This window comes from Lycium barbarum, chromosome 9 (genome assembly GCF_019175385.1).
Source record: "Lycium barbarum isolate Lr01 chromosome 9, ASM1917538v2, whole genome shotgun sequence".
In the NCBI taxonomy this organism is placed as follows: domain Eukaryota; kingdom Viridiplantae; phylum Streptophyta; class Magnoliopsida; order Solanales; family Solanaceae; genus Lycium; species Lycium barbarum.
Window position 1 is genome coordinate 121,790,966 of NC_083345.1, and position 15,945 is coordinate 121,806,910.

A 15,945-nucleotide genomic window follows, 5' to 3' on the forward strand; every position below is an offset into this window, starting at 1 on the left:
AACAGGAGGGATTCATTGATTTGCTAAAGGGTTGGTGGCAGAACTACACAATAGGGGGCAGTGCTGATTTCATTTTAATCCAGAAGATGAGAAACCTGAAGAAAGATATTGCCAATTGGAACAAGGAGGTCTTTGGTAAATTGGAGACAAGGAGAAGTAGAGCTTTGGAAGAATTAACAGCTTTAGAACAAGCGACAGAGTTCAGGGCTCCATCGTAACTCGAAAAAGAAAGTTTTCTGAAGTTGAAACAGGAAATAGAATAGATTGCTAAGGCCGAGGAAATTTCATGGAGGCAAAAGTTCAGAAGTCAATGGTTGAAAGCAGGGGACATGAACACAAAGTATTTTCAATCTTCAGCCAACTCCTGTAAAAGATTCAATTCTATTGACAAGCTCAAAGTAGGCCAAGACATCATAGATGATAAAAAAGTGATCAAGGAGGAGATATTAAACTTTTGCCAAAATCTTTACACAGAAAGTGAAGTGTGGAGACCAACTGCCAGTTTTGAGGATGTAGCAAGACTCTCAACGGAAGAGAGCGAGAGGCTAGAGGGGATCTTTGAGGAAGAAGAAGTGTATTCGGTAATCAAATCCTATGCTCCCGATAAAAGTCCAGGACCTGATGGTTTAACCATGGCTTTCTTCCAAAAGGCCTGCGACTTTATCAAACCTGAGATTATGGCAACCCTAAACCATTTTCATTAGAGTGCTTTATGGTGAGATCCTGTAACTCTACTTTTATTGCCCTGATCCACAAAAAGAAAAGTGCAATTGAACTTAGAGATTTCAGACCAATAAGCCTCATCGGCAGCATATATATGATTCTTGCAAAGGTGTTAGCAGAAAGATTGAAGAAGGTTATTGGTAAGCTGGTCTCTTCTCACCAAAATGCCTTCATCAAACAAAGACAGATTACTGATGCAGCTCTCATTGCAATTGAGGTATTAGACTGGAGGATCAAATCTGGGCTTCCTGGAGTTATATGCAAGTTGGATATTATAAAGGCTTTTGATCAATTAAATTGGTCTTATCTACTTGCTATCATGAGAAAATTGGGGTTTGGTGAGAAATGTTTAAGATGGATAAGATACAGTATTTCTATTGTTAAATATTCTGTGTTGATAAATGGAGGTCCGGTAGGTTTTTTCTCTCCTCAGAGAGGGATTAGGAAAGGTGACCCCCTCTCCCCCTTTTTGTTTATTCTAGCTATGGAAAGATTAAACAAAATGATGGAGAAGGCCAGCCAGATGCAATGGATACAGGGGTTCAGTGTTGGTGGCACAAACTCTGGAAGCACAATCACGGTCTCACAACTTCTGTATGCTGATGATACATTGGTCTTCTGTGAAGTTGAAAAGACTCAAATTCAATACTTAAATCTCACTCTTTTTTTCTTTGAAGCCTTGTCAGGGTTACATATTTAACATGTTGAAGAACATTATATACCCTGTCAACAATGTTCTAAACATTGATGAACTGGCTGGTATTATGGGATGCAATATTGGGTCTCTTCGTAACACTTATCTAGGTCTTCCTTTAGGGACAAATTTCAAAAATTGTGAAATTTGGAATGGGGTTGTGGAAAAAATTGAAAAAAAAACTGACTTCTTAGCAACTTCAATACTTGTCTCTAGAGGGCAGAGTTACTCTAATCATCAGTGTTCTTGATAGCATCCCAACTTATTTCATGTCTTTGTTTCCTATTCCTGGTGAGGTGCTAGAAAAATTGGATAAGATCAGGAGAGACTTCTTATGGGAAAGCAATAGTAACTCCAAGAAGCTTCATCTAATAAAGTGGGACACAGTTCTGAAACCAAAGTGTGAAGGAGGGTTGGGGATGAGGGATCTGCCTGCTCACAACAAAAGCTTATTAATGAAGTGGCTTTGGAGATATGGTACGGAAGAACCGAGCCTATAGAAAGAGGTGGTCAAATTAATTCATGGGGCAAAGGATAACTGGAGCACGCAGATATCTAATGCTCCCTATGGAGTAGGGCTATGGAAATATATCAACAAACTTGGCAAAGAATTCTTCCAAAAGGTCCTTTTCAAGCCTGGCAATGGAGATCATGTGAAATTCTAGGAAGACAAGTGGATAGGCAACTACACTTTAAAGGAAGAGTATCCTGGGCTATTCAATATGGCACTGGACAAGACCTCCTCAATTGCCCAAAATAAAAGCAACAATTTTTGGGATGTGCACTTCAGAAGACACCCTCAAGATTGGGAATTAGACGACCTGCTGGAATTACTAGCCAAGGTGGAAACATTCAGCATTGATGCAAGTACTTCATACATAATAAGTTGGGGCAGTAAAGGTATTTTCTCAGTTAAAGAATGCTATAGGCAGCTCGGCAACCAAGATTTGGTCATTGACTCTTGGCCATGGAAATTGATTTGGAGGACCAAATTACCTCCTAAAGTTGAGTGCTTCATCTGGATAGCACTCAATAACGCCATCCCTACAATAGACAATCTTAACAGGAAAGGACGCGAACTAGTCAACATATGCTATTTTTGCAAGTGTTAGCTGGAAACGGTCAACCATTTACTTCTTCACTGTCCAGTAGCTTTTAATCTTTGGAGCATGGTTTTCAATATTGTTATATCCCGTATTTTTATACATTGAATTGTTCGTGAGCTAATGGACATAAATCCAAGGACAAGATTATTTTGGGATATGAGACAGGGACTTTTAATCCCCGATTTTAATAAGTGCACGATCTGCTAATTAACTGCAGTTAGTGTAGAAACATTGGTGGAGATTGGGGATTTATTAACCATGATTAGATTATTAAGTGGGGTTTTATTTAATTAACTAGTACATAAAAGGGACCCCACTACAACATGGTCAAATCTGATTGGTCCATGCCATAGTGGGGCACAAGATCACCTTGGGGACAGCATGTGAGGCCTTTGTCTTTAGTCATCATTTGGTGGATGACTCACACTTCCACCCTTCACTAAAAATCTGAAAATTTGAGAAAGAGAGAGACATTCCATAGTGGGAAGCATTATAAAACACAAAAAAAAAAAAACTGATTTGTGGCATTCCATAGTGGGCACGTGTGGGAGCATTATGCTGCCCATAAACCACACTTTGATGACTAAAATAAGTCATTCTCCACATGGTCATCTTCCACCAAAATATGACTTAGAGAGAGAGGAGCTCCAAAACCCTAAAGAGAGAGAGAGAGTTCGGCCATGGCTATGGCAGCCGCCAAGGGAAGCTCACGGCCAGCTCCTCTTCTCCCCACCTTCTACAATGTTAGGTTGATGAATCTCAAGTCCAACTAGAGGAAGAAAACAAGGATTTCAATAGCCATGGCAACTCACGGCCATGGCAGATTTCTTGTCAACTTAAGCTCTTAAGGTGTCCGAATTAAATTTGAGGTAAGGTCTAATACTCTCCTACATGTTTTAGAAATGATTTGGGAGTTGTATAAATTAGTAGATGTGGAGTTGGACGTAAGAAATGGTATGTTGATGTTGAAGTCTTGTTTGAGCCGGGTAGGGGGCTGTTTAAGTTAGAAATGGTGAGCTAATTTTAATTAGTATTGTTTTTGTGTTTTCATGGATTAAATGATGAAAGTAAGGAAATTTGATGGATAAAGTTGAGGTTATATTTGTTTAGTGGGCTGTTGATAACGTCCAAATCCACCCTATTAATTAGAATGAGCACGGTCGTATGCAAATATATTTACCCAACTATGAGTCGGGGTCGAATCCCACAGAGAACAATATGTAGGCGATTAGGAAAAGTAGGAATTTTCACCAATGATAGCTAAAGCCAAACGATGGATAATATTTTGGTTTTGTTTGAGAGAAAATTATAACTAATGCAAAAATGTAAACTAACCTAGAAAGCAAGTAAAATGATCAATGGCCACAAGCATGGATACAACGGAAACTACGCTCAAGTAACGATCCAATGTATTTCATGATTTACAAATAATGGTGAGTTTATATTACTTAGCCTCGGATAATGATTCTAAATTAACTTCTTCCGAAGACTAACTAGACTACCTAATTGAATATCCCTAAAGCAATTAGGAGCATTAAGAACACCCGAATATGGCTACAAGTGGTGTCGCCTATTCCTAGGTCGATTTCCATTAGATGAGGGTTAACGCCCCAAATTCTTGTTAATTAATCTTTCCCAATCCCGAGTTTGCCTCTTCCAAGTTTAAACCGAAATAAATGGGCAAGTCTTAGGGTTAGCTACTCCCTTAAGAATCATTCAACATGAGATTAATTAAAGAAATAATAACTCACTTCATTAGGAATAAAATCATTCAACACATAAGCAAAACAAGAGATTCAATCCAAACTTTAATCAAGAATACTTCCATAAACGAGATTCAAGTATTGAAATAAATACTACACACATAAATATTCAATACAAAACAAGAGTAGAAGAAAGGATTAAGAATATCTCATTAAAGTGCTTTCAATCTTCTCCTCCAATGTGTTGGTGTGAAACCCTAGCCTCCAAGGACTTGTGTTGAGCCAAAGATTTCTGATGTTTTGCCCTAATTTTCTATTTATATGAACTGGAATGGAAGAAATCGTCAAATCTCAAGTTCTGGTCGAAAATTGCCGAAAATCCTTCAACGCGATCGCGCCATGTGTCTGCGCGATCGCGTGGATGACGTCAGCTCCACTCGGTTCCTTCAGTGCGATCGCGTGCACTTTTAGCGCGATCGCGTGGATTTAATTACGCGCGTAGGCGCGGTCGCGTTACATTCCAGCGCGAACGCGTGGAGTGCAATTCCCGCGTGGGCGCGATCGCGTGGGTACTCTGCGCGATCGCGTAGAGTATTTTTCCACGGTATTTTCCAGAACTTCCAGTTAATTCCAGTTTTGCAACTTTTTTGCTTGTTTTCCACACTTAGGCTCTAGGGACCTCGTATTACCTGAAACATGACAAAAACTACGTAAACTGACATAGACTTGCTTAAAAACAAGTAAAACTTATAGTTAAAAAGCATCGATTGTGGTGTAAAATCACGCCACATCAACACCCCCAACTTAAAGTATTTGCTTGTCCTCAAGCAAGCCATACAAAATCATGACTCAATCTAACACCTAGATATTATAGAATAACAATGTCTACATTGGTTTTGACTTTGAACTACCGGCATGCATGTTTTTCTTCCAAGGACCACCCCAATTTCTGTTTTAAAGCAACATACACAACTCAAGAACACTACGACTAACCATGAAGCTTCAATGAATGACATCATATTATCGAACATATTATGGTGCACACAAACACTACTTTAGGTTGTCACTTTATTTTGTTCAATTTTCATCCTTATGCCCTCACATAGACCAAAGAATGTCCCAACACACATATATACGACAAAAATGGGACGAAGACGAAAGAGAAGAGAAAAACACTCACACTCACAAAGAAATTCATATCTACACATGCAAATACCATAGGCTTGCCCTTATTTTCTATGTTCTCATCCTAGGCTCGTTCAGTTGTGATCACATTAGGACTTGTTTCGGCTTGTAATGTAGGTTTAGGGACGGGTCGGATACTTTTTAGATATTAGTGACTCACCCTCCTTGAACACTACAACATCTTGTCACCTTAATTCGCCTCTTTTCTTTTCACCCCTTTATTTTCTTTCAGTTTTCAACCTCGATGTGGTTTTACTCCTAACCAACTTACAAATCTTTTTTTTTTTACAACAATTTTCTGTTTTTTTTTTAAATTTTATTTTATATATATATATATATATATATATATATATACGCAACTACCACATCGAATCTCCACTAGCAAACTCCCCCACCCCCAACATATATATATATATATACGCAACTACCACATCGAATCTCCACTAGCAAACTCCCCCACCCCCAACTTATGTTTTTAACATGTACTCCGCATTTAGTTCACCCCCAACTTAGGCATTTTGCCTCATCTAACTAGTAGCATCAAGGAGGGAACGGGTGCGAAGATGGATTAATTTCACAAAGGGTAAGGTTTCATAATTGGCTAGCCAAGAAAAAGGTCAAAAAGGCTCAAAAGGGAAACTAAGGGTATTTAACACTTTTGGTAAGGCTTATTTAGGCAAAGTGACTATTTCAACAAAGAAAGCCTAAGATCATCTCACAACCAAACTAACTTTCAGATTTTATACAAGACCAACCGGGCAAGTTCTAGATTATACATGCATAAACAGAATCAAACTAACAACTCACACACACATCGGCATAAGGACAATAATTTTTACACTTGTGACCTCCTAAGTAGTAATTCATCACACACAACACCCCAACAATCATAATGTCATATAAAGAATCAATCATGTCAGACAATAACTGTTCTAAGTATGCATTTTTCAAAATTTCGAGGGGTCTAAAAAATTTCAACAAAACACAATACATGCCATTAGTTACCACGTAGTACCAAATAAAACAAAATTACTCTATTCAACCTAAGTAACATCCTAAACATGCCAGTTTCAACAAAATAAAAACCCCCCTCAGGAAAAGAACTCTGGCAAAGAAAAGCCGAGGAGGTTCCTACCCCTAACTAAAAAAACTTGCAGTGTCCTCACTGCAGTACATCAACACAGAAAAACTTTTTTTTTCATACCTCCTAGCACTGCGTGCTATGGTCATCTCTGCTCACCCTCTGAACTGGAGCTGCTGGGCTCTGGCAGGACAAAATCGTCCTCATTTTCCTCCTCTTCATGTTGTGCTCCGCATACACTCCTCAGAATGCTCATCATTTTGTTCAGAAATTTGGTTTGCTTCTTGGCGTGCTCTCTTGCCTTTTTCTGCCTCCTCTCTATCTTTCCCTGCTTTTCTTTGATATGCTTCATGTCCTCCACCACACCTGCTAATGTCGGACCAATAGGAACAGAGGGAGTTGTGGATGTGCCTTCTCCATGTGGGCCCGAAGGGAGACTAGCCACTAGCTGCTGAATCTGATTGTCCACCCCATGGACCTGGGTGGAGATATATTGGAAAGGCCTGGCGGCTTCTTGCAGTAGTGGCAAGATTGGTATAGCCATGGGGGGGGGGGGGGGGGCAGATGGCCCACCAATCGAATCTGATGCAGTAGATGTGAACTGCTCAAATGATGATGTTGCTATATCAATCTTCCTTTTCTTCTGTACATTACCAGGCCCTCTCTTTTTCAACGGATAAATCGGTCCAGCAGGCCCTTTTTCTCTGTCGCCTGGTCTTGTGGGCACTCCATCAGTGGAGCACAAGTAAGTGATCAATGATGGGAAGAATAAGCTCTTGGTCCGTTCAAGTACCACCTCCCGGATTTCCTGCATAATGAGCCTCCCCACGTCAACAGGCAATCCTTCCATCACAGCACAAATTACTTTAGCCCTCTCAAGCGGCACCTCTGAATCATGTTTTAAAGGCAGCACCCTGGATGTGACAATATCAAGCCAAGTTTTGGCTTCAGCGGTGAACTCTGCAGAGTCAATCCTTTTCTGCATTGTGTTTAGCCACTTTGGTTGTTCCCCACCGTGAAGGTGGGTCACAAACCATTGTTGCCGCAGGTTTTCGTACATCTGTGCCATCTCGCTGTTGTCACCATCCTGCAGATTATAATAGGCATTGATTCTTGAGGCATTGCACAGGACATCCACACCTCTGACTTTGACAATTGCCCTATGTGTAATGTCTGCCTCTGCAGCATTTGCGTAGAATTCCCGCACCAGGGTATGATTTGCCCTGATTGGTTCATCTGCAAAGCGTATCCAGCCGCTTGTGACCAACCTTCCATAGAACTCGGGCATTTTTTCTTCCAAATTTTCTGTTACAAAGCCCCTCTCTTCAATGAAGCTCTTTCCCAGCAGTCTATCATATAGCTTCGAACATTTTGCTGACTGGAAGGTGGTGGTGTCATAGTATTCAATCAAGGGTACTTGGGCAGCACTGGATGATGAAGCCATTTTTTGAGTTTAAGTACCTACAAAACAAACACAATGCATATGAACACCTACAATGGTGTATAATGAGGAGTTGGGTTAAGGAAATTGGCCACCCAAGTTTTGAGCAGCTCTTGTGCGAGCAATCTGTTTGCGCACTGGGAATTTCCCTTCAGCGCGATCGCGTGACAACCAGGCGCGATCGCGCCAATTTTAGACATTCCTTCAGCGCGATCACGCAAGGAACTGGCACGACTGCGCAAATTTGAGCACTTTATTAACCGCGATCGCGTCTAGTATATGCGCGTTCGCGCAATTTGAGCCATTTATTCAGCGCGATCGCGTCTTGTATAGGCGCGATCACGCTGACTCATTTCAGATTTCTCAAAACATTTTCACAAACAGGTGGTGTGCATGATTTTTGGGGCTTCGATTCAACGATTTTAAGCTTGTATTTTGCCCCATTTTTTTCATATATCAGCACCCAACTCTCAACTCACATCACTCAATCAACAAACAACAATTTATATAACAACAAATTCAACAATTTCATCATATATTCATGCGTAAACAAGTAAAAGAAAAAAAAATTCTTTCACAATTTCTAACATGGAATGATGATAAAAACAACCCTAGAACAAGACAATGAAGGAATCACATACCTTGTGGTTGCAAGTTGAAGAATTTTTCCAAAAAATTTGAAGTTGAATTTGAGAGAAAAGTGAGAATTTTTGAGAAAAAGTGAAGGAAATGGGGGGTTAAGCCGTTTTGCCCTTTTTAATTCTGTTTTGATAACTGGACACGCGCCTCTGCGCGTTCGCGTGTCCTTACCGCGCGATCGCGCAGCGTTAATATTTTTTTTTACGCGATCGCGTGTGTTCTAGTCGCGATCGCGAAGAGTAAAATTTGCCCCTATTTTTCCAGATTCAGAAAATAAGCACAGAAACCAGTCTAACAAATTACAGAAACCAGCAGCTACTGATTTGTGGCTGTTCTGAAAACCCAACCTGCTCAAAACAATTCCAAATTTTTTGAAATTTTGCAGATTAGTCACAAATCATAAGCTAAACAATTCTAAAAAATCAAATTTTAAAAATGATTTAAAAATTTAAAAACGATGGGTTGCCTCCCACCAAGCGCTTAAGTTAACGTCGCGGCACGACGGATACCAACTTTACCGCTTTTCTCGCCATTTGGAGCTTATGAATTTGCGCCCCCACTTTGAATCAAGATTTCGGTGATGCTCATGAGGCGGTGGAGAAAAAATAAAGAGGCCAACTCTCGGATGTCGCATTTTGCACTTTTTGGCCTTTGAGTGAGGAATGCCATTTTGCCTTCTTGGCATAGCAAACTTCAAAATTAAAACGCTTTCTTCTTCGTATCCAAAATTCTCCATTGGCTTGTTTGGTTCAACTTCCATATCATCAACCAAGCACAATGTTGAAAAATGGTTCGAATGTGGTCCAACGCGCTCAAATTTCAAGTTTGCATGAATTTTGACATTCTTACCCATAAATGAACTAGAGTCTTCAAAAACGATTTCATGAACTTTTTTATGCAACTCTAGTATCATTTCTTCAATCTCGGCATCATTCACTATTCTAGGATTTGTTGGTTGGTAATTTATGATTAGCTCTTGAAAATCAATAGTGACCACTTCTTCATTGGAAATCAACTTAAAACTACTATCCATGGCCTTTTGATATTGAGTGTTACATTCCTCAATCTTTGCATTCAATCCGGCCTCCAATTTTTGGATAGCAATTTCAAGTAACTCCATTTCTTGACTTTGCTCAACATGCATTTTTAGATATTCTTCCATCATCCGTGAAAAACCTTCACGGTGATTTCCATAGGCTTCAAGTTGTTGAGCTTGATTCATTAGCCAATCTTGGCTCAAAATTTCCTCTTTGTCAAGTTTTTCTTCATGGTGAGAATCGTCCAAAGCTTGTAAAAATTCTAACATGGTGAAATCCATGTTTTGGATAGTTTCATCATCTCCATGTTGAACTACTTCCCACCAATTGGCCACAATCTTCCCATATTCTTCATTTCTCGCCATAATGCCATTCAACATTTCCTCAATTTCCTCTTTTCGAGAATTGGAGATTTCTTCTTCATGACTTAGCTCATTTTCTTCAAGTTGAACCGTTTGTTCAATTTCACAACTCTCGTCACGGTCACAAGAATTTTCGGGTTCATCCTGTAAACTTGAAATCTCTTCTTCAACCATTTCATTTTGAGGAGTCGACATTTCCATGACAATTGAGGAACTGGCATCCTCAAATGACTCATTCATTCTTTTTATGGCTTCTCCATTTTTTAAAATGGATTGTTGGAGGAGCTTTCGCTCTTCCTCCATTTTAGCTTTTCGATCTAAGTATGCTTGGAGCATTGCCATAATGCCTTCATGTCCGACACTTTGTCCTTCATTTGTCATGTTGTTGTCCCTGTCAAACTCAAAATCACAGCTAGCATTTTCATTAGAACAACTTGGGGGAGGGGAAACAAAATAATTGGGACAATCACCCCAATGTCCACCTTGACCACCACATATATTACAAACACTCTCATCATAGGAATGAGACGGTGCACACATCTCTCTCCTAGGAGCATATTCACAATCTTGCCAAAAGTGGGGTCCTCCACAATATGGACATGGGTCATCAAAATATGGATTACAACCATCAAACCCATTTTCATTCCAAGATGCCATTTGTTTTTTACAAAAACTGGATAGTTTTGCAAAATAAAAAACTGGACAATTTTGCAGAACTGTGCAATTTGGCAAAATCTGATCAGTTTTTTTTTTTTTAAAATAAAATAAAATAACACACAGAAAACAACTACACAAATATTTACGGGTTCGGTTCAAAGCAAGTTAGCTTATTTCCTAGATTAGCCAAAATACACCAATTGTTCCCCGGCAACGGCGCCATTTTTGATAACGTCCAAATCCACCCTATTAATTAGAATGGACACGGTCGTATGCAAATATATTTACCCAACTATGAGTCGGGGTCGAATCCCACAGAGAACAATATGTAGGCGATTAGGAAAAGTAGGAATTTTCACCAATGATAGCTAAAGCCAAACGATGGATAATATTTTGGTTTTGTTTGAGAGAAAATTATAACTAATGCAAAAATGTAAACTAACCTAGAAAGCAAGTAAAATGATCAATGGCCACAAGCATGGATACAACGGAAACTACGCTCAAGTAACGATCCAATGTATTTCATGATTTACAAATAATGGTGAGTTTATATTACTTAGCCTCGGATAATGACTCTAAATTAACTTCTTCCGAAGACTAACTAGACTACCTAATTGAATATCCCTAAAGCAATTAGGAGCATTAAGAACACCCGAATATGGCTACAAGTGGTGTCGCCTATTCCTAGGTCTATTTCCATTAGATGAGGGTTAACGCCCCAAATTCTTGTTAATTAATCTTTCCCAATCCCGAGTTTGCCTCTTCCAAGTTTAAACCGAAATAAATGGGCAAGTCTTAGGGTTAGCTACTCCCTTAAGAATCATTCAACATGAGATTAATTAAAGAAATAATAACTCACTTCATTAGGAATAAAATCATTCAACACATAAGCAAAACAAGAGATTCAATCCAAACTTTAATCAAGAATACTTCCATAAACGAGATTCAAGTATTGAAATAAATACTACACACATAAATATTCAATACAAAACAAGAGTAGAAGAAAGGATTAAGAATATCTCATTAAAGTGCTTTCAATCTTCTCATCCAATGTGTTGGTGTGAAACCCTAGCCTCCAAGGACTTGTGTTGAGCCAAAGATTTCTGATGTTTTGCCCTAATTTTCTATTTATATGAACTGGAATGGAAGAAATCGTCAAATCTCAAGTTCTGGTCGAAAATTGCCGAAAATCCTTCAACGCGATCGCGCCATGTGTCTGCGCGATCGCGTGGATGACGTCAGCTCCACTCGGTTCCTTCAGTGCGATCGCGTGCACTTTTAGCGCGATCGCGTGGATTTAATTACGCGCGTAGGCGCGGTCGCGTTACATTCCAGCGCGAATGCGTGGAGTGCAATTCCCGCGTGGGCGCGATCGCGTGGGTACTCTGCGCGATTGCGTAGAGTATTTTTCCACGGTATTTTCCAGAACTTCCAGTTAATTCCAGTTTTGCAAATTTTTTGCTTGTTTTCCACACTTAGGCTCTAGGGACCTCGTATTACCTGAAACATGACAAAAACTACGTAAAATGACATAGACTTGCTTAAAAACAAGTAAAACTTATAGTTAAAAAGCATCGATTGTGGTGTAAAATCACGCCACATCAGCTGTTTTAAGAACTTATTGTTATTGGGGGTTGTTTTGGGTATGTTGTATTTGGGTTAAGTTTGATTAGTGTTGTCACTATTATGGTATTGTATTTGTAGATAAATTATTTATGTTGAAGGGCTGGAAATATGGTTATTGACATATATAGGAGCTGTTTTTAATGGTAAAATTATACTTGATTCCATGTGTTTGTGATTTTGGGGAATAAAGGTCGAAGATTGTATTTCGATGTTGTAGTTTCGATGGACTATTTTGGACTTGTTATTGAAGTAATTTCGTGTACATGGATGGTTGTGGTTATTAATGTTATGGATTATGTTTTAAAGGTGAAAGGAAAGTTTAAATCATGTTAGAACTTGTTGTGAAATTAGAGCAGTTTCCTTGCATATAATAGTTGATGTTGTTGTTGTTGTGGGCTGTTTTGATGAAGTTTTTGGTGGAAAATCTCATGTGATTATATGGCTATTTGAGGTTGCCATTGTTATGATTAAGTTGTAGTTAGGGGCTGTTCTTGAAGAATTGGGGAACTAAGGATAGTTAAGATTTGTATTGTGACGTTATAATGGATGGGGCTGTTTTAAGACTTGTTGTAATGTTACGATGGTTTTCTTGCATATAGAGGTTGATGTTGTTGTTGTGTAGTTGCTGGAGTATGGGCTGTTCATGATGGCTGGTCTAACATTGTTAAAGGGGCTGGATTAACATAAGGAATTAGTGTATTAATCACTTTTGTTGCTGTGGTTGTTGTACTCCACGGATGTAAAGAGAAAGAATGATAGCAATGGTGTATATAGTGCATATGGGGCTGATTCTGTTATGTCCTTGAGTGTTGTCTTGTTATTGATGTTGTTGACCTCGTATGTGAGTTGTGGATGTGTGCAAGTAGTGGAAGTGCTGCCCACTTGCTTTTATACAAGAACGAGTTATCGTTTACTAGCAACCACCAATTTGACGGACATGCTACCAATGTTATAGGTTGAAGTGCCAATCGAGACGAGTTTAAATTATTGAATTGGTACAGACGACAAATGGTATGTAAAGCTATCTCTTCTTTCTTTTGGCATGTCTTAGATATAAGTGACGTATGATATGAGCTTTGGGGTAATTCTATTCATAAGTTTCGAGTGTGATTCATGATTCTTATTCACTTTTTGATGTTAGAACTCTTAAGGTAATTGAGCTATTTCCTCTCAAGTCTTCTATACGTTGGATAGTAGTCAGTATGTATAAGCTCCTATTCTTAGAGACTCTACGATGACTAATGTCATTGACTTCTATAAGCTATTTCATATTATCTTGATACATGTCTATGATTCCTGAGGCTCTATTTGATATAGTCCATAGTGACATTTAAAGGGTACTCAACATGACTATTGCCTTTCATACTCGAGTGTTAGTTATTCCACTTATTCTATTGAGTCTCAGACGATGATTTAGTTGCATGTGGTTACTCATGATATTCTACTCGTGCATACTGTTATTGTGTCGTTCACCGATTCCCGGGCCGGGTATGTTATCATGCACAGTTTCACTACATTATTCACCGAGTCCCTCACTAGAGGGTCGGGTACGTTATATGATGATATGATGATGTGATGATACGATGATATGATTATGGCACCGAGTCCCATGATGGGCCGGGTACGGTATACGTGTACACGACTTTATTCACCGAGTCCCTTACTAGAGGGCCGGGTACGGTATATGTATATGATGATATGATGATATGATTATGACACCGAGTCCCATAATGGGCCGGGTACGGTATATGATAATGATATGCACGATTTTGTTTCGTAAGACACAGGTACAGTGATTTCTTGATTATTATACTTGTCTCCTGGAATCTCTACATCAGTTATGATCCTTCTTATCGTATTTCATGCGTATACTCAGTACATATCTCGTACTGACCCCCTTTCTTCGGGGGGCTGCGTTTCATGCCCGCAGGTGCAGATACTCGCTTTGGCGATCCGCCAGCTTAGGACTTCTATCCAGCTGTCTTGGAGTGCTCCATTGTCCCGGAGCCTAGACTTTTGGTACAGATCCTTTTTGATGTATATATATGTTTATCCAGGGGTACGGCGGGGCCCTGTCCCATCATATGTTACTGTTGATACTCTTAGAGGTCTGTAGACATATGTGTGGGTTGTGTACATATGTTGTTTGGCTGTGTTAGCATGACTTATACTTGGGACGTTCCCATATGTAGTGGCAGCCTTTTCGGCTTGCGTATTATGTCATGCTTGATTGATTGTGACTCCCCAGGAGACAGGTTACCATGATATATATATATATATATATATATATATATATATATATATATATATATATATATATATATATATGACAATTCTGAGACGACGTTTTGCTTTACAAGTTTCTATATTATGTTAGTTTTGGGTTGATTATAGTTAACAGGTACGTATACGAGTGTCCAGTTCGGGCACTAGTCACGGCCTACGGGGTTGGGTCGTGACAAATATTTTTGGATTAAGTTGGGTCATGCCTCAGAATCTTAGAGAGGCATATGTGAGTTGGAGTCTTTGGAAAGTTGATAAGACCATCAAAAAAACCTGGTTGATGATCCCTGCTGCTGTTTGTTGGAGTCTTTGGAATGAGAGAAGCAGAAGGTGTTTTGATGGCATCTCAAATCCAAGTTATTCGCTTAAAGATAAATGTTTAGTGCTTCTATTTTGCTGGACAATGCTGTCCCCAGTAACTAGTCCAGTACAGTTTTTGGATTTTATTAGCATTTTAATTCTTGATTGAGACATTGTTTTGGGGCAAACAATGTTCTCCTATACTTTTGTTCTTTTGTAATTAGTCTCCTGTAACTTGCATCTTCTTGATGCCTTTCAATGAACCACATTACTTCATCAAAAAAAAATTATGAAGAACTACTTAAAAGGATTATTTGCCCCATTATTAACACAGGCGCAGAGTAGCTCGATATTAGCAAAATCAAAAATAGGCATTAATAAAGATAGACTGGTGAAATGGGGAATGAATGTAGACCCTGCTTGTGTTCTTTGTGTTGGTAATTTGGAAACTAGAGACCACCTATTTTTGCAGTGCAATTTCACCAAGCTTATATGGCAGTATATCCTCACTTGGCTGGGTAGAAATGATACATTGGGAGGCACATGGGTTGATCACTTGAAGTGGGTGATAAAGAGTGCAAAAGGGAGGACTCAACATGCTCAAATCTACAAAATTTTATATGCTGAAACTGTCCATGTAGTTTGGATGGAGAGGAATCAAAGGGTATTTGAGAACAACACCAGAGCTGTTGATGTGATTGCCAGACAAATTGCTTTTATTTGAAATGTACGAGCCACTCCTGGTATTAGAGCCCTAGTGCAATCATACTTGATGCAATTTCTATTACTCCTAACTAGGTAGAAGAGGAAACAGAGGTAGTTTGATAGAAGTGGAGGATTGGTGCGTATGTTTATGTGGACAAAGCTGACTGAGGATGTTAGCTTGCATTGTAATTCTTATTCAGATGATTAATAAAATTTGTTAGTTACCTAAAAAAACTTGCAAGGTTTGTTATAGTCAGTTCATGTATGACCAGTGAAGTAAATTTTTGTACACATTTTCAACAAGAAGCGTAAGAAGGATTCTTTGTTAAACCAATGTGAGAACTCTTCTCAAGAAAGTTCAATAAAGAAATGCAGAGCTAGAAGATGTCACACCCCTTTTTTT

General features: G+C 39.1%; 1 protein-coding gene across 1 annotated transcript; it reads left to right on the top strand.

Annotated features, from left to right (window-relative positions):
* Positions 1-15,126: 15,126 nt before the first annotated feature.
* LOC132612277 (uncharacterized) lies at positions 15,127-15,561 on the top strand. The gene has a single exon (XM_060326578.1). It carries the CDS (start codon positions 15,127-15,129, stop codon positions 15,559-15,561), a length of 435 nt encoding a protein of 144 aa, XP_060182561.1.
* The last annotated feature ends 384 nt before the right edge of the window (positions 15,562-15,945 follow it).